This window comes from Colletes latitarsis, chromosome 3 (assembly GCF_051014445.1).
Source record: "Colletes latitarsis isolate SP2378_abdomen chromosome 3, iyColLati1, whole genome shotgun sequence".
Taxonomy (NCBI): Eukaryota; Metazoa; Arthropoda; class Insecta; order Hymenoptera; family Colletidae; genus Colletes; species Colletes latitarsis.
Genome location: NC_135136.1, coordinates 41,883,123 through 41,906,021, shown reverse-complemented (window position 1 = coordinate 41,906,021; position 22,899 = coordinate 41,883,123). Strand labels below are relative to the sequence as shown.

Genomic DNA, 22,899 nt, shown 5'->3' with positions numbered 1-22,899 from the left:
GTTAATATTTTCCCGACGACGTCTTTTCTGCGGTTGATATTTTCTAAATTCATATTCCGTGCACTCGAGTTCGGAAACTATCATAGATCCCTGACAAAACGGCAGGCGACGTACCTCCAAACGAACGCAAACGGGGGCAGATCCAGCTCCTCCGCGACGAACGCGTTTATTAATTTCTTTTTTCCAGTATTATCTAGTCGTGTGTGCGAGTTTAATTAATAATTGTTCCGCGGCGAGCGCCGGGGTACGGCTGCCAATCCGCGACGAATGGCAAATAGAGGAAACGCGACGAGAATCTTCGCCTTAACGAACGCCGAGTTTAACGTACCGGGTAATCGTTTTCCTCGTTAGTCGGGAGTACCGGGCAAACTCTTTCTCTCTCTCTCTCTTGAGCAAGATTTTTGGAATAATTAACGCTTTCGAGGCCGCTGATTCGCCGCCAGAGGCCGAGGCGCGGCGTTTAATTGCACGGTAACAGCGCTTCCCACGCGGCCCAAGGTGTGTTAACCTTCCATTGCTCGCCTCGCGGGGCTCGATCGTTAAAGAACGCTCGCGCTGACAACGTTTCTCGAGACACCGTCTCCTCGAAGCTTCGATTCGATTGTTCTCGAAAATCCGACGAAAACGACCCTCGGAGTCCCGCGAATCCTTCAATCCGAACGGGCAAACGATTACGCAACGTTCTCGGTATCGACTATCGACTTTGACAAACGTAAAGCCACCTTTCCACTTTCTCGAAAGCGTTACGCTCTGTTTAAAAGATTCCTTCAAGATTGTAGACCCTCTCTAGTTTCATAGAAGGACGGTTGTTTCGATTCAGTGTCTTTTCATTCAATTATTCGTAATTGAACATCGAGGTTGCAGTCGTGTTTATCAACGAGATCACTCCAAAGATTATTGGAACGATGTTTCTTCCGATCGCTCGCTCGCTTCGTTACCCGCGAAGAGGTAGCGAGATGTCCGAAGAAACGAAACGTTCGCGCGTTCGCGATCGAGCTAGCGACGATAGATCGTGAAAAGATCACCGCCCGCGGTGAACGCGTCGAACGATCGCGATTGGCGGCCCTCGACTCGCGTTCTGCACTCTCAGAATCAGAAACAAATTTAACAATTACGAATAAGAACTGTAGACTGTTTCAATTTCCACTCGAAGTAGGATTCATTTTATTAGACTGACCTGTGATCCCATTTTTTAAAATCCTACAAGTGAGATCGTGACTTTACGTTTCGAAATCGATCCTCTTTCGCTTCCAAGACGAAGATACGCGACCCGAATGGATGTAAACAATTTTAATTCAAGTCGCGGAACTCTCGAGGTATAAATGTGTGCGTTTGTTGATCGAATGTTCTTTTACGAATCGCGTAACACCGTGACGAGCAACTCAAAGTAACACTCGCTACTGTTAAGCTGTTACACGTTCTCGCGAAGCGGGGCTGGGACTTCCTGTCGTACCTTTCCGTATTCCAATATTCGAGCTCTTTGGTCGTTCAATCATTCGTAAAATATTATTCGAACACGTCTATTCGTATACGTCTATATACAACAGTATTTATACGCGTTTATATTCATGCAGATCATTTATGATTTTCTACGAATCGTCGATCTCGATCACCGCGACGGATCGTTCGTGCGCGTGACTAGAATCCAGCCAACGGGAAGATGTAGTATTTAAATACATCAGTATCCGCGTTATTTAAATAGCGCAAATGCATAAATAATTTCTTATTTGAATATTTAATCTTCCGTTGCGTAATATGCTCGATCGGAAACGCAGTGAAAATAATTCTGACACGAGCGCGCGATCTATTGCGCGTCAACGTGGCGCCATTGTCGTCGATACCATTTCTCGGTCGATCGTTCAATTTTTCCGCTACACGTAAAATAACTAATCGCGAGGAACAAAGTATCTAGAAGGCAATCATCAGTCGAAAAAATAGATATCACAACGTTTTTGAAAACTACGGAACGTCGAGCTCCGAAACGAAACGATCACCAAAATGATCAATGAGAGAGGTCCCACCGTGCGCATACAACGATCCCATTGATGTTTCGAGCATACCTGTCCCTGCGTGTATGTTTCATACATGTATGTATGCGTGGTTGCGTGCGTGCGTATGTGTGTGCGCGTGTCTCACCAAGCGAAACAAAAACTTTTTATTAATATTAACTTTAATATGCTCTGTATATGTCTTGTAAATATATATATATATACATACATATATATATAAATATTATGTATACATACACATACACACACACGCGTACGTATATATATATTTATGCATTTCTGTTTAACGAACTGAGAAGTCAGTAGCTTTCGAGAAACAGCCAAAATTGCGCCCGCGGGCATATAATTCGATCCACCGATTAATTTGCAATATCGTCGAAACGTCACTTTCTTTCTTTTTTTCTTTTTATTTTTCTGCTTTCCCTCTTCCGACGTTCGCGTTGTCGCATCGTACTTAGGGCAGCGGCAGCCTTCGATCGAGGTGTCCTTCCAAACGCAGATGCTGTGCCTCTCTTCTTGCGAAAAATATCGAAACAGTCAAATTTCACGCGGAGTTGTTCTCGATCTCGAGACTCTGTCCTCGAAACCGGTCGAACTCGAGTGGGTTTTCGACTACACAGCCGAAGGAACGTGAACAGCGATCCCGTTGCAAGTATCCGTAACGCGGATAGGTGCAAGAAGCGAGGTTGCACCGTGCCACGGACAAATCGGGGAGAAAAGGAAACAATTATCACGAGAAAAACAGAGACTGTCGCGTAATTGGACCAATATCGTCGCGAAAGGGAAGATCCATAAACAGGAGGGGAAAGGGAGAGCAAAGAGAAAGAATGAAAAACCGATTACTCTGCTTAGACCAGTGGTTTCCAAACATTTTAGTAAACACACTTCAATTTTCCCTAATAAAAAAAGAAAACTCCCACCATCCAGATAAATTATAAGCTTCGAAAACTTTTTACACGAAAAATCCTCAGCCCTCGTTGCACAGAGCGGTCAAACATCGACGTACCTACGTTTTTTATTTTATGTACATGTTACGTACACGAACGTACGATATCTAAAACGCACGCGCGCGCGCGAGAAAGAGAGAGAGAAAGAGAGAAAGTGAGAGTGAACAAACGATGTATAAAACGAGAAAAACGTACCAATTCGGTGTATTAACTTCCCCACCCCCAAACAACAACCCTTCCCCTCAACCCCTGATGGACGATCGATACAAATTCGCCTCAAGCTGAACGCGTTTTTACGTTTGATGATAATAATATATATATATAAATATAGTCTGTATACGTATATTATTGTATTACGACGACGAGAACTCGGAGAAAAAAACGAAAACAGAAATTCCACACTCTTCACTTCCGGTTGATGCGAATTCGTTACGTCCATAGGAATGCGTTGACGCACATGTTGTTATCTAATTGTTAGTAGATTCAGGTTTATACCGGCAATTGTTAATAAAGTTAGTAAGCAAATATATATACTTTCTCGATTTCATTTATTTTTATCGTCGTTATTTTATTCGACATTTTCAGAGAGAACGCGTGAACGTTGGTACGGTCAGCCTAAGTTCCAGTGGTTTAATCTAAATTCGATGCGTACGTGGTTTAAGATAAATTCACCGAGACCCGAGCTTCAAACGTAAGTACAATGGCGGACCTACATATATTTTACGAACACTTCTTTACATTGATTGGTGAAAAGGTACAAATAAATTTCCATTGAAACTTCTTAAAAATTGCAATGCAGTGATTAGTCTGCCAATGAAATCGCTAGAAACCGTGAACGACGGGTCGAGGGATCTAGTAGAAAATCGATGGGCGAGCGGAACGTTCTCTGGGGGACTTCCGGTCCAGGAGTTAACGCGAAACGGTCGACGCACGGAGACGAAAATTCCACGAGCTGGCGAGAATAAAAAAAAAAAGGGAAAATGAAAAAAGAGAGAGCACGCTCCGCCATCTGTTTCACTTGTTCGTGACCGATTCGTGACGGTTCGAGTTAATCAAGGCGGAGAAGACGAAGAAGAGGAAGACGTGGCTGAGGAGTGGTCGAAGGGTGGTTAGAGGGGCCAGGGACGGGGGGAAGGGACGTCGGAGCCGAAAATAAGAAGAGAGAAAAGTGGCAGGCTGGCTGGTCCAGTGTTGTCACGTGACCGGAAGTGGCCTCTTCCCCACCGTTCGGCTCCACCTTCGATGCCGAGACCTGTACACAATCCCCTTCCCTCTTCCTCCGGCTTCATCCGGTTAGCGATGGCCATTCAATTCCCTCTGTTGCAAGTTTTCGAGCGATTTACCTATACAGGGTGCCCCGTCAGAAACTGGATGGCTAATTATCTACCTTGCATTACGGACAAACGTTTTGCGGTTACCCAATTTTCAGGCGATCTCGACTGAAAAGTATAGCTTGCACGGTGGACGAAATTTGTATAAGAAAAGAGCAAGACTTTTGATAGCAGTATTAAAGAAATAATCATGCTGTAAGAGGGATACTCGTTAGTTCTTAGAGAAGTAACGTTACAGAGAGGATGTTGTAAAAGAAGCTACATAATGGAGTAACTACCGTATCGTAATTAAACGTAAACATACTACAAACTACGTTGATTCGACTGTACCTAAATGACTCGAAGAGTCTCGAGGCCATCGCTACCTCCGGTTACTTATCCCTTCCTCTCCGGTCGAACGAACGCATCAACGAGGGAAGATTGGCCTGGCTTACTTTTGCTTTGCTTTTGCCTGCCTCAGCGACTCGTTCAACCACGTTCGAAGAAGTCAACGCTACCGGGAGACGTCCTTTAACCCTTTCCTGCTCGAAACTAGTTTTCTCCCCGATACAATGTACGTGTGCACGCACAACACGGTAATTTCACGGTACGAATTAACTATCGGGACGTTGCGCGGCACGATACGTGGCACTTATCGTATCGGTCTCGACGAAGGATACGAGGCCGAGCGGATGCTGGCAAGCCAGACGAGGGTGGTAAACCGACGAAAAAGTTCTACGCGCCGGTAATCTCCGGTGGCATGCGTTAAACTCGATACAACGGCCTGATAATAATGTAATCGTTAATGGAAGAACAGTCGTAAAAGCGTGCAGATAAGGTCTGGCGTGACACGGTGACATGCAGCCACGGAAGAAGAGGAACGAAAGGCTGCATGTCACACGACGCCGGACCAACCATAAACAGAGAGGCCACAAGGGACCGATTGTTCGACAGAATCTGTAGACGAACGGATCTCGACGTCGAGGCAGGCTTCTGGCTCGTTTTTGATGAAAAATCGACGGGTTTTTTCTTTACGAATCACATTTTCTGAAAGCTCTCCGGTCCTTAAAATTAAGTCGTTAAAGTTTTACGACGATGCTTGAAGATTTAAAGAAGTTATAGCCTCGCGAAGAGGACACCGTGGAACTTGAAAGTTTTATTGCATCTGCTTGGTCTTTGGAGCGATGGTCGTTGGTTATTTTTTTAAAACTAATTACCCATCAAAAACTTTCCTTCTAATGTTCATTTATTGTTGAAGGTTCAGATATATACGAGACCACTCCAGAAGGAACGAAAGGGTTAAACTCGAGAGAAAAGGAAGGAAAAAAGCGACATTCGATGCGCTCCCAGCCTAATAGAGGCAGTCATTGTACTTACGTAGACATTCGCCAAGTGCATCGTCCCGGAAACGCAAAAATACCGGTCAATAATGCGGCCAGGGAAAGAATCGAGATTGATACGGAGATCTTCGCGGAATGCTCGCGATATTCCAGGAATCGTGTGATATTTCTAGTGTCGTTCTACGAACGTCCTATTGATTGGTTGTTTGTTTGCTCTGTGGTAGGTGAAACGAGGACGGATGGAACTAGCAACGGGTATCGGAGGTCTGCGAATCGTCGATAAACTTTTCAGAAAAGTCGACGGCGCTTGTACAGGGGGGGACAAGACTCGTGACGAGCATATATTTGTCCCCTTTTGACATTTCTTCGTATAGACATTAGCTTCTAAAAGGCAAGTGAACCGCGCCTCGATCGATCTCTGAGAGGTTCTGCTTTTTACCTCGCGCATTTTGCGATCCGACGCGAATTTCGAGGAATTTCGGACCGAGCGAAACGATCGCCGGTATGCGAACGCTTTTACGGTTGGTCAGGTTTATCGAGCAACGGATTGAAGCAGCGAAATATCCGACAAGAAGGGAAAGAAACGTGTCCGCGAGGCAGATAGAGGTGGAGCGAGATTTTACGGGTATCCGCCGTATGAATTTATTATCGCGTCAGGACAGCGGAGGATGCAAGGTCGCGAGGAAAGAGATCCACGAGAGAGCCATCGGCTGTACGAATATGATTTACGAGCCGGCAGGGCAGATTAAGCCACGTTATACACAGATACGCTGCACAGAAATTTATTAGCATGAAAGAGAGATTAGAATGACCGAGGTCACGGAACGCCGTCCGCGCGAGATTCGAGTCGAAGGGACGCCGCGGTCGAGACGAGCGAATCGACCCACGGAGATCGTCTGCGTCGTGTGGATTCGCGTGCCGTCGCGACGAAGGGGAAAAAAGCTGGTAACTGTGTTGCACAACTTTCCTGGTATCGGTTTAGAAGCTATCAAATCTTATCGTGTTTAATAGTCGAAGCTTGGAACGACTTTAAAACCACAAGAGAAAAACAATCTCACCCCCTGTATCAATATATCCCCAGCGCTTCCTCGAATTCTTTGTAAAGTCGATGGACGATAGATGGAGAACGTCACAGAAGGATCTATACAAGTCCATACTCGAAACATTTATAATATGTAATGTAAAAGATTTTATATAACTTGTGGGAGAGGGCCCCATCGCTCCACCCCCAGGATCCGCCACTGGAAGTCGCAGGAAATAGCTAGTAATATTCAACAACGGTCAAATAAGTATTATTGGCGTATACTGGTTTCAAGAAAGCATTTGGTCAGAGAACATGATCACAATTATTGCATACAGGGTGTTCAAGCAGTTCCTAGCCAGTGTTTAATGTAATTTAAATATCAATGACTAGGTTCGAATAGTCCCGGTCCTGTTTCATAGTAGATCCGCCCTTAACGGAAAGAAATCGAGACGTCGATGAAACGCGACAGCTGTTCGAACTTATGCGCGTTGTTCGGGCGCGAGGAACGGTCGCGCGGACCGTCAACGAATTCGTAGAGGCTGGAAGTGGAGGCGCGCGAGAAAGAGGAACGATAATTTTCGATATAACGCGATAAACGCGATAGCGGCGCGCGCTTAGCGACGTTAGCGTGATGTTTTCGCGACAGGGCATGCGAGTGTTCTATATTAAACTCGACGAACGCGGGTAGGCCGATTGCGAAACGGACGCCTGATATTTTCGTTACATCGCACGAGTAACTGCTTCCGGCCGAGCGTTCCCTCTCTCTCACGCCATGCTTTCTTTATCTGCCGTCCTTCCACCACGCATCCTGCTTTTCCACTCGCTCTGCCCGCCGGCGGACTCTATTTTTCTCGCTTTGCCCGCCTGGCTCCCTTATTCGCTCGCTCCTCCTCGCTTCGATATCCCGTTCTTTCTCTCTCCTGTCCTTTTCGTTCTTGCGTTCTGAGAGACCGAGGCAGATGCCCGTGCTTCAGCCGGCCGGAAACACCTACGCATCATGGTAGCGTGCGAGGTAGCGATGCCCAGCGATGGGAACGACCGTCTCGCGAGCTCCAGTTCTCTCCCAATTCAGTTTCATAGAGTAACCGGTTAACGTACTTCTTGTAGAACTATGACAAAGAAAGAAAATGGTTGTAACAGATTCTTCTGATTAAAATTAGTTCATATACGAGGCTGAACAAGGAGTCTACTTTCTGATTCAATCTAATGAAAATTGGTTAAGGTGTACGACGCTTGCCTACAAGAACTCGAATGAGAGTTGTTAGAAAACCCAATAAAAAGGAGGAACTCTTCGAAAGCATACAGATAGAGAATTATATTATTAATGATACTAGTTTCTCTTAGATCTTGCGGTTGCTTTACAAGATTAAAGTTATCCAAAAGAATCTCGGTGCTAGTCCTGCTCGAGCTCCTTCCTCTTCTGCCGTGTCACGAAGCTGGACGGTTTTTGCTCGAGTCTCTTTCGCAGAGATACATGTACCGTGACACAATGTCGGACGATCAACGATTCATTCGCTTCGCTTCTCCTTTCCTTCTCTACTTTTTATTCCGATAGTTAAGCCAGAAATGGTTATCTGCCGCATCCCCTTGCCGCGTTTGGGGTTTAGGATGTCCTTCTCGGTGGCTCGACTAGAATAAATCACGTTTCTTTTTTTTTATACGCACAGCGGCAAACACATAAATAAGAACAAGTATATTTCCCTCAATCTGACTGAAATTGTTTTCAATTTGTAAACGTGAGATACGTTTCTTGCGTAGCATCGTAGAGTGCAACATTTTCTAGTCTTTGAATCATTTTTGTTTTGTTTGCACGGAGTTTAATTGACAAAAGTCACGTATTTATTAACCGACTGGTAAGAATAAGACGTTACTGCTTATCGAAGTACGCTCGCGAAGAATGGAACGCGGGGGATTCGTGGAATGCGAGGTGCGTGTAACAGGCGTGACCTTCTCAAGGTCAAACGGTGTGTAAAGGAACAATGCACACGGGACCCGATCCGTGTTAGTCGATCGTGATACAGTACGACTGGTAACAGCAATTACGATCCTAATAAAAGGAAATACAACGTGTCCCCTTCTTCGATCATTCAGCTATTGATCACCATTTTTGTACTCTTACTCGTCACGCTACCAAATTTCAAACTTTCATTTCCTACGTGTCTGTCTTATTCATTTAACACTTCATAGGTACCTATACATCTTCCAAATATTTAATATTAAAGTTACATTTCTTTAATTTCTTGTGTCCTATCGTTCATCTTATGTTTAAGATACGTTGTAAGTTGGGTTAGGTTGTAAAACTCGTCCTATCACTTTGCTTTTGTAAAAAGCAACGTTTCTTACACTTATATTCTGTTTTTATGTCTCGAATATAACAAAGGAAGATATTAAAGAAAAAGAAAGGACATTTGTTAACATTTAAATGGCTAGATTTGTATAAATAATAATAATATCGTTGTAACAGGTTTTTGCTTAAAGATATGTTTCGTTTGCATTGAAAAATTTAGATAGAAACGATGCAATCAACGAATTATTTTCTATGATTACGATTTTGAAATTGAACTAATGACGCACCCTAACGTCGAACCTTGAAATTCAGTATAGTTCAGGCAAAGGTTGAGTTCGGAGTGTTTTGAACTTTCCCCTATCAGTAACCGAAGATATTTTCCCGCTAATTTTCTTATTGCGTACGTTTGATTTCTATCGACACACGCATTAAATAACGAGCTTTAAAGTGTAAAAGTTAGTTAGTTAGTTCGTAGAAGGTTAGAATTGTAACGATATGTGCACTGAAAAAAGTGTATGTACTCCGAAAACGTCGCATGTAGTAGATTGGACAGATCTGCCAAAAGAAATAAAACCAGATTTCGTTTCACATAGTGGAGATTATGATTTTCCATTATATCTTTCTGAAAAGGAAGAATGGGTCATTCATAAAAAGAAGAAAGATTCTAAGGGTATATCAATGTTATGTTTATTTTTACGAAGAATAAGTTTTGTCCTTGAACGGATCAGTACCTATTTTAGTTTGTATTTGTAACAATATAAAAACCACGATAAATCGGTTTAGGTAAAATAATAATATATGAACCTTTCTTGATAATGGAATTGAACAGATTTGTACCATACTTGGAAAATAATTGTGTAAAATTTCATCCCCTCAACATGCCACACATTAAAATAGGTAAAATCGAAATAGTGGGATTTGTAATGTCTATTTACGAGGATGCCAAATTTTATCAATACCGAAGTAAATATAATTAATGTAATTATCAAGCTCTATTATACAGGGTATTTCAGAAAAATATTTAAGTATTTGTTCTTGTCCTAAAAAAATTTTGTAGTTGATGATGGTACAGGATCCATTGTTGTTTATTTTGAGAAGAAGTATTTTGAAATGCAACATCAGGAAAGATGCATGATCGATGAAAAGTATTCTAATTATGCAAAGACCATGAACACTAAACTATTGAAACATCATGTATGTCCAAAACATTTCCCTAATCCACGGCCAGAGTTCAGGTATCCTGATGGTACAAGTATACGTGATATGGCTGTAAGTAAGAGATTTTTGCTTAATACGGGACAGATAAAAAGTAAAATGACAATTTGTGCAATTATTATGTAGATTCTTGAACATAATTGGTCATTAGAGACTAACAATGGTTTATTGGGGATGCCAATAAATCGTTGTGATTATGTGCATGCAATAGGATATTGTGCACTTGATTTTATGTTCAATAAAAGGCCAGAAAAAGAAATTACGTTCGAAATATTATCTAATGTAAAATTGCATTTTCTCGCGACCAAGGCAATAGGCATAAAAGAGAAGGATTATAATGCTAAATTGTGTTTATGGTTGAACACTGTTGTTCGAAGAAGATACGATGAACATCCAAATGAACCAGAGATCTTTTCACAAAATGAAAAGGTATAAAAGTATCTGTGAGAACAGGAGGGTTTATGTGCTTATTGTACATGTACGTTTGATATACGATAACGTTATATTATTTAAAAAGCCTTTATTTAGATCTGAACAATAAAACAATACTTGTATGCTCTATTCTTATATTTAATATATTATAAATTCCGAATGTTTCGACTAAAAGTTTTCAAGAGAACTTTAAAAAAATTGAAGCTTTTACGATGTCACGGTGAATCGCGTACAAACTTTATAGTTATTCTATTGCTCCTGAAATTCTGACAGTGTTTAATTTTATCAGTAGACGTTTATTTATTAATTATTGTGGACTTTGATATTTTCGATGCATGTGCTAGTTTTAAGTAACAGAATTGTCTGTTTTATTTGTACTAGTGCTAACGACTTCATCGTCATTTACTTGTTCATTAACCAATGCATTGTTTGTGACTGACTCTGTTTTGTTTGGAAGAATTATTAATTTGTGATAGTAGCTTCCGGTTAACGGTAAATATGGTGCTATTTCGCTTGGTTCTATAAAGAATGAAGGTGGAGCCTAAAACAGTAAAATAAATCGTTAAGGACAAACAAATATGAACATACTTGTAATCTTGTTTAGGTTAGAATGCTACTTACGCGTATTTCTTCAACCTTCGCTTCTCTTGTTGTATACTCTCTCAACAAATAGTCCTGCCCAAACTCATGATAAATCCGAGTATCGTTTATTCTTATCATTACATTATCGATTCTCAGAAAATATCTTAGCAAAATGAAAAACCCACTGGGCATAACACGCTGTGAAATAAAAACATTACATCAAAGTGAATCCAATTACATACTCTTTTTCAATTAGCGTGTATGCATATAATACTTTTGCTAACTTACAATCTTCACAGAGCAAACTGCAATACCATTGTCATGAAGTTCGTCTTCAAACAGTGTTAAATCATTATAAAATAAAATTTTCTCCCGTTTTTTCAATTTATCCATATCGATTCTCTCATTAGTATCTTGAACTTTAAAATTAGCTGCTGTTCCAGTGTAATTAGTTGTAAATGTCCAATCGAATGGTTTTATTTTTTCTTCCAAAAACTCACTGGTTTCTGACCTGTTTCAAAACAATATTTATTTGTAACTGTGTCAAGAAATAAAATGGGGAACACAAATATTTCCACCTAGACTCTTTCCAAGCTTCTGCACATGCTAGTTGTACATTAACTTTTCCATTTGAAACAGTTTTCAAGGCATCTAAAGCATTAAAGTGTATGTCAGCACCATTTTGATGCTTTAAAATTAATATATTGTTTGGAAATACCATGTCTGGCATGTGTGGTAGGTCTAAAGTATGGCTGAAACTATTAAATTAATTATATGATTGAAATATAGTGGTTTTAGATTTGAATAAAATTTAAAGTCATACATGCAAAATTGGCATGGATTATCCTTTTCGCTACAGCCATTTTCACTTTTGGAACATTTAGAATGTAGTATATGAGACTGTGTATATTTAATGTGCCATGGTGGATGAACACATTCATCTTCATTAACAGGCAAACGTAAGATATCAATTCCACCATGAATTTTCACAGTTGTCATGACCTAAAAGTATAAAATGCGATCAAAATAAGTTAAATAACAATATTATCTTCGATTTAACGTCACAAACATCGACGAAATTAAATTTACTGGTTTATATGCATATAGCAACTAAATAGATGCTGTTTTCTTCTGTCAAGATACACATTATACTACAGTATTTGTTTGAGCTGTATTGCACATTGTGACAGTACTATTATTCTAGATCATTGTTATTCAATCTGTTTCTAAATATATTGAACAGTTATTGATAGTATACAATAACCTGTCATACTATTTACAAAAAATACTTACGAATAATATCAGCTGAACTTGGTCATTAAATTAATGTCTAGTGAACGTCCTGGATTTCTTCCCAGTTATTTACTACTTGTGTCTATTTTCTTTTAAGCTTTCACCCTTTTCTCTTCTTGAAAATTTCTTTTCAGTATGATTACAGATCTTTCACAGTACTGCATTATCGGCAGTGCATCGAGTGCAATGTCACAGACAAGGTATACGAATAGACCTTTCACCTAATGTATTTTTTCGGCCCGTTTCTCTGAGGTTCTAGAACCCCATTACCATTTCCGTGCCACTCGCAACTTTACCAACAGATTTAGAAATGAACACAAGAGGAAGTGAGACAGAAAATTAAATTACAGAAATTTTATTATTTTTTAACGGAATGAAAGCTGTACGGTTCATAATTGGACACTAATCGATTAATTTCATTGGAAAAAATCAATCGATTAAGATTATTTAAAAATTTCAAGATTATTAAAATACCTAAGGATGTATCTCATTGATACGTACACCGCAACTCACATGTATTTACGCATGGACAGCTTCGGGAATTCAAGAAAGAAGGCGAATGTAAGTCTTTCTTTCTTCCTTTCGAAACAGCTGAAATCCGAGGTAAAGAATAGACCTATCGTTAGTGGGATAAACGCTATCGCTGTACCATGAGTGTTTTATAACATGAGATACTCTCTTCCAAAGTAGAACAAAATGTTAAAAAGATCATGCATCAAATTGTAAGGGGATCCTCGTAAGAAGGCTTTAATCTTCGTAATAGTTTTAATGGGTCGATGATCAACAATGACTATGGTCACTGGTGGTCAACAGCGAGGTGGACATTAAGGTCAGCGATCCAGTGAAGATCCAGAAATGGTCAAGAGATGGGACCAATCGAAATAGTATTGTTCTCTAGACCAAGCGGTTCTTAAGTCTTCACGTTGACATTGTCTCCCCACTCTTCGACTTTCCCACTCGAAGACTACCGCTGGACAAATTCTTCAGTACCCCTGGAGCATCCAGGGGAACCGGGTCTCGCGGGCCGAAGTCAGGCCATTCGTGGAGTGCCGACCACTGGGGGGACCAGGAGTGACCAGGAGTGACCAGGACTGACCAGAACTGACCAGAACTGACCAGAACTGACCACTACTGACCAGTGCTGACCAGTGGAGATCCGATGACTGACCACTACTGACCACTACTGACCAGTGCCGGACCGTGATGACCACTGGTAAGAACTATTTAAAATTGCTCTCCCCACTTCTATTTTGTCGTTTGATACCAATTCAACGTTATGGAACTGTCTAACGCTTTTGCTAAATTACGAATCGTTTCTTATGTTACAGCTGGACCTCTGGTGCTGCTTCCTTCGTAATGGTAACTAATGCTCAACAAGTAGTAAGTTCACTTTACTTGTTTATATTATTATCACAAAATTGACCGGTTTATTTTATTTGTTTGGTCATAATTCGGTGTTGTTTTACTGTCCGATTTTATCCGATTATTATGTTGTCCTCCTTTATTTCTATTACTGCCTCATTTTTTGAATTGACATGATTGTGTTGTATCATATACCATTTTTGTTTGCATATTTTTGTATGAATTTTGATGTCAATAATTTTGTTTAATTCTTGGATATTTTCACTCTTCGATTTCATCGTTGGATTTTCAATTCTGCTCCATCTTTGTTTTTGTTCTCGAATTCTCGTAATAATCTGCGGAGGTACTTTGTTTGATTCTTCCATTTCGTTTGATTATTTGGTGTTGATTCAATCTGGTATCTTGATCAAAGTTTCTTCCATTATTACGAATGTTCGTTTTGATATCTATAACATTGTGTCGATGCATATACCATATTTGTTTCGATGACACTGATTAATATAAGATTTTTATTTTTATGTTTCAGCTTAAATTCTTGTAATAGGTTGCTTAGTTTCCTCCCATATCTCACTAATATAAATATTAGTTTTGATTTCAGTTTAAATTTAGATTAATCGCAAGGACATCGAGGGACTTTTAATTCCAAATTGATTAGTCTTAAGCTTCGTCGCGAATCTTAAAATTAACGTCGAAGATATCTTTATTGTACATATTTTCGCGTTTTACCAAGCAATTATTCAATAAGTAGCTTCTCGTTTTCTCGTTCCCTCGTTCCTAGCTTCGGTCACCGCTGTTTCATCGATTGAAACATGTGATCGGCCGTGTATCTGGTCCTACAGATCTAATCGCCTTCCCTTGGTAAGCTTGATTGAGGGAAAACGGCACTTCGCTGGAAGGTGTGGAGTTTCCGTATTCTGCGGAAACGCATACCTTCCAGCGGAAGTCGACACTGTCTCAGGTACTCTCTCTTTGTCAGACAGCCTAAGTCGGGTCCTTCGGGCTCCCGGCGGGTTGCGTTGGAGAAATGGAGACCTCGATTCAGAGTTGCAGTTCTCTGTTTTCTTGTTGAGATCGAGTTAGCAAGGGCAGTAGGTTCGATCCTCGGATCCGCTGCACGGTTCAGCATCGCGTCGCGTCGCGTCGCGTATCCCACGATTTAGCTTCATCCCTCTTTTTAATCACATAATTGCTTGGTAAAACTAACATCCAAGGAACTTTGTTTCCTTCTAACGTCCGAATTTTAGCTTCAACTTGACTAGACTTGAGCTTCGACGTTAATTTTAAGTCCCTATTGTATGCGTCTCCCAATGTTGCCAAGTAATTATTTAACAAATAGCTTCTCTCGACTCGTTCTCTCGTTTCTTGCTTCGGTCACCACTGTTTCGTCGAACGGAACATGTGATCGGCCGTCCAGTTTGTCCGAAAGATCTAATCGCCTGCCAATGATAGATCGATTTCTAGAAATAGGAATCAATCTACCAAGGGTAGTGTTGATTCGATCCGAAGATCTGCTGCACGGTTCAGCATCGCGTCGCGTCGCGTATCCCATAATTTAGCTTCATCCCTTTTTAAACGAAATAATTACTTGGCATGACTAATCTAGTTTCTAAGAATGTAAAAGGGAGATCGATGGAACTTGGATTCCATCTATCTCCCTTCGGGTCTCCACTCGCAGCAACCTCCACGTGGTGAGACCTGGTAATCGGTGTCACCCACGATAGAAAAGTTATTCTTCGTGGGTGACACCGAGCTAATGGCTGCGAATTTAGAATTGTTTCTTGATATAATAAAGGAATTTAGATTTATAGTTAGGCAGGTGTTTGGTTAACCATTATGTTAGGCAGGTTATTTTTATTTGAAGACAAATTCGTTTGAAAACTCTTTCAACTCTCTGTTGCACTTTCGTTTGTTTCTTCTTTGACCAACGATCGTTGGCCACAGAAGATCTTTATTAATGGAGGGTGGTTGGGAATCGGTTTAAGTAATAATCGTAATACTCTTAGCTGGGTAATGCAATTATTAATTAAAAACTAAATAATATTAGCAAATTGGCTGCGATCTGCTTTGCATAGGTCATCATAAATATAGTGCTTCTTCGCTAGATTATTTTTCTAGATTATTGTCAAAGACGAGGTATACGAGTAGATCTTTCACCCAATGTATTTTTTCGGCTCATTTTTATGGGATCTCGAACCCCCATTACCATTTTCGTGTCATTCGCAACGTTACCAACTGATTTAGAAATGTATTTTAATCTCTTCCATAGTCAACTCGCATGTATTTACGCAACACTACAGCTGTTTGCCTATCAATATTAATTCAGTGAATAGTTTCTCAACTTATCACCATCCATGAGAAAGTCCATAAGATGAAAGGTCTACTCGTATACCTCGTCTATGGTAATATCAAAGCGGCACTATAGGATCGTATGTGTGACTACCGAGTAATATGTAAGTTGTACAGGCTCTTCTCAATTAATTTTCAATCGAGCATACTTACAAATATCGTCGAACTCGGTAAAAAGATTAAAGACACTAGAATATTTTCCATAAATTTAAAGTTAAAAACATGTTCCATTTTAAAAATATCTACATAGATTACAAGCCTTGGAAACTCTAATCCGACCCTAAATCTATTTCAAAGCTTTCTGTATAAATCAAGGGCTTGTACTTCACAAAGTGTCCGATTTCGCGCGGAGCGATGAAGCGATATTTATTTTGTCGGTTGGGGTCTGTCAGAACCGTCTGAGCACTCAAGGAGCAATACCGATCATGTTCCAAATGCGTCGTGGAAAATTGAATTCCGTTTCATACGGAAATAACCGTGGCGATTGTGGAAGATTCGAGCGAACATGATCAGTTCTGGTTGGGCGGCGCGGGTGGTACGTGGTCCATGAGAAGCACGCGTTTAAAATGACGACCAAGAAAGCAAATTTTAACGTGGAACTTGTTCAGGAAAGCGATGTCGCTAACGAGACCGTGGAAAAGAGGCGATTCTTCCGCGAGGAGTACGTACAAAGGGTCAAAGCGGCCGCCGGACACGTGGGACTTTTGATTACCCTAATGTTGTACACGGCAATTGGCGGTTTGGTGCGTAAGATAAATTTAAAAATTGTCAAATATTTCTATAAACAAATCAAGACTACTAATTTGTTGATGGAGATTTCGTTAAAAAGTTATTAACGTTTAAAGTTCCGCCCATACTGAATTTTTTTCTCGAAAGTGCGTAGGATTTCGAGGGCATGTCTATTGACCAAAAATGCTTGTAATTGATCCCCAGAACCGAAAATAATTTTTCCAGAACGATAAAAAAAAATTTATTTTCACCGGAAAATTTAGGCACCTACCCCCTGTCGATTTTTCTTAAAAATTCCTATTTCATTTTTAGTAATTTTGTTTGACGCTCTACAGAAAAGTTGTGTAATACTTTTTTGTAGGTACCTATGAGCTCTACTTCAGAAAAAAGTTTCATTGAAATATATTCACAATTGTAGGAGTTATGGCTGTTTGAAAATTGGACCATTTTTATGGGGTTTTCCTCATTTTTCGGGGTCAAGGAGCAACTTCTCCAATATTTTTATAATTTCTACATATTCTTTACTAAAATACGCGTTGATTGCTTTTTTAAACATTAAAATCGTCCAATCCGTTCAGAAGTTATGACGTTTTAAAGATTCGCATGAAAATTCGGACAGACATTTCTGGCCAGAAATGATATTTTCGGTAAGGAATTTTTTTCTCGAAAATGCGTAGGATTTCGGGGGTATGTGTAATAACCAAAATGATTGTAATTGACCCTCACAACTAGAAATAATTTTTAAACAATAGACTTTAGGGATCTATCGCTAATAATTAATTAATTAGAGCAAGGAGCGTAGTAAAATTGGCCCTTGAATGTTGTTAGGGATGTTCACTTTGTTCTCTAATAGTCAAAATATGTATGTCATTGTTGAAAAATTGATAATTCATCCATTAAAGTCGACAGTGGTACAGCCGTAAATGTTCCAACTTCAGATATTTGTTAATAACTATTTAATATATAAAAAATTACTTTGCTCTACTTTTCTCCCATTAATTCCTTAATTTCTTTAATTCTAAAGTAAAAAAAAAAATTCGAATCTAATTAAGTTACGTAACCATTTTTCTATACATTATTTCATCTAATTAATTAGTTATAAACAATTTCTGGCAGTTATACTTATTTATTCTAATATTGCGCTAAAACTGACAAAGTGTCGCCATCTATCGGAATGTTAGAGGAAATATCTAGGGAACTGTCCCCTCACCCCCCAAGGTTTGGTGCACACGAATAGTATCGCCATCTAAGAACAGGTATCGAACTAAACAAGTTACAGCTACCCCCTGCTAATCCTGATATGCAATTCTCATGCGAATCTTTAAAACGCCATAACTCCCGAACGGATTGGACGATTTTAATGTTTAAAAAAGCAAACTACGCGTATTTTGATGGAGAATATGTACAAATCGCAAAAATATTCGAAAAGTTGGTCCTTGACCCCGAAAAATGAGGGAAACCCCATAAGAGTGGTTCAATATTCAAATAGCCATAATTCCTACAATAGTGAATATATTTCAATGAAACTTTTTTCTGAAGTAGAGCTCATGGGTACCTACAAAAAAGTATTAGACAACTTTTCTGTAGGGCGTCAAACAAAATTACTAAAAATGAAAAAGGAATTTTTAAGAAAAATCGACAGGGGGTAGGTAAAAATAAAAAAATTCGAATCTAATTCAGTTCCTCAACCAGTTTTCTATACATTATTTCATCTAATTAATTAGTTATAAACAATTTCTGGCAGTTATACTTATTTATTCTAATATTGCGCTAAAACTGACAAAGTGTCGCCATCTATCGGAATGTTAGAGGAAGTATCTAGGGAACTGTCCCCTCACCCCCCAAGGTTTGGTGCACACGAATAGTATCGCCATCTAAGAACAGGTATCGAACTAAACAAGTTATAGCTACCCCCACTCCTGCTACTCCTGATGTGCAATATGTACCTTGATTATTCGTTAATAACTCCTTTTCTGGAAATAAAATATGAACTTTTAGAATCGAAGAATATAGTATAGACCCTTGGCAACATTCAGGGATCGATTACAATAATTTTTGTTCACCAAAAATTATTGTAATCGATCTCGAAATCCTACCCACTTTCTAGAAAAAATTCCAGAAGGTGTGAAAATTATAATAGTATCCCTGAATGTTGCCAAGGGTCTATACTATATGCTTCGATTCTAAAAGTTCATATTTTATTCCCAGAAAAGGAGTTATTAACGAATAATTAAGGTACATACTGCGTATCAGGAGTAGCTGTAACTTTTTTAGTTCAAAACCTGTTCTTAGATGGCGATACTATTCGTGTGCACCAAACCTTGGGGGGTGAGGGGACAGTTCCCTAGATACTTCCTCTAACATTCCGATAGATGGCGACACTTTGTCAGTTTTAGCGCAATATTAGAATAAATAAGTATAACTGCCAGAAATTGTTTATAACTAATTAATTAGATGAAATAATGTATAGAAAACTGGTTGAGGAACTGAATTAGATTCGAATTTTTTTATTTTTACCTACCCCCTGTCGATTTTTCTTAAAAATTCCTTTTTCATTTTTAGTAATTTTGTTTGACGCCCTACAGAAAAGTTGTCTAATACTTTTTTGTAGGTACCCATGAGCTCTACTTCAGAAAAAAGTTTCATTGAAATATATTCACTATTGTAGGAATTATGGCTATTTGAATATTGAACCACTCTTATGGGGTTTCCCTCATTTTTCGGGGTCAAGGACCAACTTTTCGAATATTTTTGCGATTTGTACATATTCTCCATCAAAATACGCGTAGTTTGCTTTTTTAAACATTAAAATCGTCCAATCCGTTCGGGAGTTATGGTGTTTTAAAGATTCGCATGAAATTTCAGGGAACGATTTCTGGGCAGAAATTATATTTTCGGTAATGAATTTTTTTCTCGAAACTGAGTAGGATTTCGGGGATACGTCTGTTGACCAAAAATGCTTGCAATTGACCCCTGCAACTAAAAATAATTTTTCCAAAACGATTTGAAATTTTTTTTTTTCGCCGAAAAATTTCACACCTACTCGAATTTTTTTCTCGGAAGTGGGTAGGATTTCGGGGGTATGTCTATTCACCAAAAATGATTGTAATTGACCCCCGCAACCGAAAATAATTTTTCCAGAACGATTTGAAATTTTTGAATTTTATTGTTAATAACTTTTTAACGAAGCCTCCATCAACAAATTGGTATTCTTCATTTTCGTCTTATTTTGGCCTCTAGAATCCTGTATTATAATTTTTCCCAGGGTTGGCCGAACACTCTATATAAGAAAAACATAACGTATTTTTAGATAAAAATTTAATTCTTATATGTGTTTATTCATCGTGTGTTAAGTTAGATCAATAAAGTACCCGTGATCGATCAAGACACAGTTTATGTCTTACTGAAAGTTGGAAAATATACAAAGAAACATCGACTGTTGCGTTCGATCAGTGTTGCTCTACGTATTGACGAACGTATACATTTCTAATTGTTTAGTTATGCGAGTTTACACGGAACGCAATATTTATAGAAATAACAACGCGTGTCTGGATTACCAGTAGGTGTCTTTATTTTTAGCAGCGGACCAATCGCACGGCCGGTTGCAATTGCTTCTTCCCTCGAACGTTTATGAACATCGTTTTTATTTTTAAGTTCTCGGTTCGACCGATTCGTTTGATGGGGAAACGGTAGCTATCAAACATCTTGACACGATCGATGTTTAAGATTTAGCCTCAGAGGGAATAATGATCAATGACGCCAATCGAAATGTAAACCGGACATTCGTTCGGTAAATACGGTCGAGTATCGACGGTAAACTTCTCGACGTTGTAACGCCCACTCGAGATTGAAGTGGTTCGCAAACGCGGCTGGCCACAAATCTTTTCGTCGACGTTAGACAAAATGGTTTGCACGTTTCAGACTATTTTCCCCGTTCGCGGGATTTGGGCGTTAACGTTCGCAAAGTTCGAAACCCACCGACTTTATTGTTACTGTTGCCCTCGCTGTCAGGTTTTTCGGCACATCGAGCTTCCGGCGGAACTGGCGCGTTTGGAAAATCTGCGCGCGAATTTACGCACTTCGAGGCGTTCGTTCGTCGACTCTGTGTCCAATAACACCGACGTGTCTAATTTGGAAACTCTGGTAAGTCAGCCTTCAAAGAATCGCTCTATTATTATTAGAATTATAAAGAATACGATGTCAAAAGACGATTGCAGGTCAGCGTGAAATTACGTGCTTACGAAGAGGCTGTTCAAGAAGCGGCACAAGGTGGCCTGTTGATCAGTTTCGTAGCGGATACGATCGATCAAGAAGATCGTGGCACAGTGGACATGCCACCGATCGTGTCTGAAAGGTGGAGCATTCTTCAAGCAGTCTTTTTCGCAAGCACTGTGCTTACCACGATCGGTAATAACCATATTCGATGATCTATTCTAAATCCATGCATGCGTCGATCATGAAAACGCGTTGAGTTTCGAAGTTATCCAATTTCCATCGATTTGGGAGCGTAGAATCCGCTTATGTAGATTTTATTTTAATAATTGCGTGTTCTAGGATACGGGAATGTTGTCCCATCAACTAGCTGGGGGCGGATCTTTTGTATATTTTTCGCTTTCGTCGGTATTCCTCTCACGTTGACGGTGATAGCCGATTGGGGGAAGCTGTTCGCCGCAGCCGTGGTGAAAGTCGGATTGGCCGTGAAATCGAAGCTTCCGTTTCGCTTTACCTTTTCCTGTCTTCCGACAAATTTAGCTGGAAGGCGATCGCTCGGTGAGTTCGACCGTCGACTTCGAAGAATCTAAAACGAAGAAACGCGAGTCGATTACTAATTTTACGTCCGGAGTATGCGTGTCCAAGCGTGCTTCGCACGGGGTGGAAAATATAGGGCCATTAAAGATCACTTTGCCGTGACGTTGCTTCCCAAAGAACTCCTCGTTGCGTCTAAAACATCGTGCAGAGTTAGGCAAATTTTATTTTCGAACAACGAACGAGCTTAAATTTCTCTTGTAGGAGCACTGGCCGCGATCATGCTTCTCTTTTTGTACCTTGCCTGCGGCGCGGGCATGTTTATGTTGTGGGAAGATGACTGGGACTTCTTCGATGGGTTTTATTTTTGTTTCGTGACCATGACTACCATAGGATTCGGCGATCTGGTCCCGAGTAAGTAGTGGAACGTGCACTTTGCACTCCGACAGCGATTAATAACATCGCGTTACAGTAGCTCCTCGTTTTAAGACCAACTTCTTCCTAGTTCAGATAAATTGAAAAACTGACAATTGCATGGCTGTACTGAAATTTAACTATAGGGACAATTGCATTCCCTCGTTAGCTATTATCGTACGCGCGGTGTAGGCGATATAGTGGTGTTTGTATCCGCGTAGCGCGTGTTTGTACATTATTATAGCTACGCTTCGTGTCGTCGCACGTACGTAGAGAAGCCGAAGTACACGTTACTGTGCACCCTGTACATTCTTGTCGGCCTGGCGTTGACCAGCACCATCATCGAACTTGTTAGGCTGCAATACACGCAATCGTGGAGACGATTGCAAAGACTCAGTGGACCATTGGCCGAAGCCATGCGGAGGCTTGGCGAACACGCTGGCGGTGACATGTCCGCGTTCCATTCCGATCTCAGGTATTTATTTCGTAACGAATTATATATTAATACATTGCCTGCGCTTAAGTGGAATTTGCAAGCACGGCTCGTAACGACTATACATCTTTTGCCCTTGTACTTACGTATTTCAGTATTAAAATAAAATTGTTGATTACAGGAAAGTGTTGACGGTGATCTCGATGCCACGTTTGAAATGGTCGGCTTCGTTTAATCGGGCGGATTCGAAGGATCGAGATTGGGAGGAAGCGGTTGAGGTCGTATTACGCGATATCGCGGCAACGGCACAAAACGCACAGTCTAATAACAAACCGATAGTGCAAATTGTTATTTACGAATCCAGCGTCTAATATTTGTGATCGTTTATCGCTGTTAAATTTCATTAAAAAGAAATACGTTTCGGTTATTC

The 22,899-nt window shown here is 40.1% G+C and overlaps 3 protein-coding genes across 4 annotated transcripts; 2 read left to right on the top strand and 1 right to left on the bottom strand.

Annotated features, from left to right (window-relative positions):
- Nucleotides 1–15: 15 nt before the first annotated feature.
- LOC143340679 (uncharacterized) lies at nt 16–10,596 on the top strand. The gene is made up of 5 exons (XM_076762909.1): nt 16–3,468; nt 3,542–9,587; nt 9,701–9,880; nt 9,975–10,186; nt 10,259–10,596. The coding sequence occupies exons 2-5, from the start codon at nt 9,413–9,415 to the stop codon at nt 10,565–10,567; spliced, it is 876 nt and encodes a 291-aa protein (XP_076619024.1). The 5' UTR covers nt 16–3,468; nt 3,542–9,412; the 3' UTR covers nt 10,568–10,596.
- Nucleotides 10,597–10,632: 36 nt separating this feature from the next.
- On the bottom strand, nt 10,633–12,624 carry LOC143340678 (TIP41-like protein). Its single transcript, XM_076762908.1, has 6 exons — nt 12,440–12,624; nt 11,970–12,148; nt 11,725–11,904; nt 11,435–11,657; nt 11,186–11,344; nt 10,633–11,105 (listed from the first exon to the last, which is right to left on the bottom strand). The coding sequence occupies exons 2-6, from the start codon at nt 12,143–12,145 to the stop codon at nt 10,911–10,913; spliced, it is 933 nt and encodes a 310-aa protein (XP_076619023.1). The 5' UTR covers nt 12,146–12,148; nt 12,440–12,624; the 3' UTR covers nt 10,633–10,910.
- A 3,669-nt stretch (nt 12,625–16,293) lies between these two features.
- Nucleotides 16,294–22,840, top strand: LOC143340226 (TWiK family of potassium channels protein 7). 2 transcript variants are annotated; one of them, XM_076761918.1, is made up of 7 exons: nt 16,294–16,890; nt 20,888–21,019; nt 21,094–21,283; nt 21,431–21,646; nt 21,887–22,036; nt 22,310–22,511; nt 22,651–22,840. In XM_076761918.1, the coding sequence occupies exons 1-7, from the start codon at nt 16,714–16,716 to the stop codon at nt 22,838–22,840; spliced, it is 1,257 nt and encodes a 418-aa protein (XP_076618033.1). In that variant the 5' UTR covers nt 16,294–16,713. The 2 variants fall into 2 exon arrangements, with proteins under 2 accessions (XP_076618033.1, XP_076618032.1); XM_076761917.1 differs by having other exon boundaries at nt 20,798–21,019.
- The last annotated feature ends 59 nt before the right edge of the window (nt 22,841–22,899 follow it).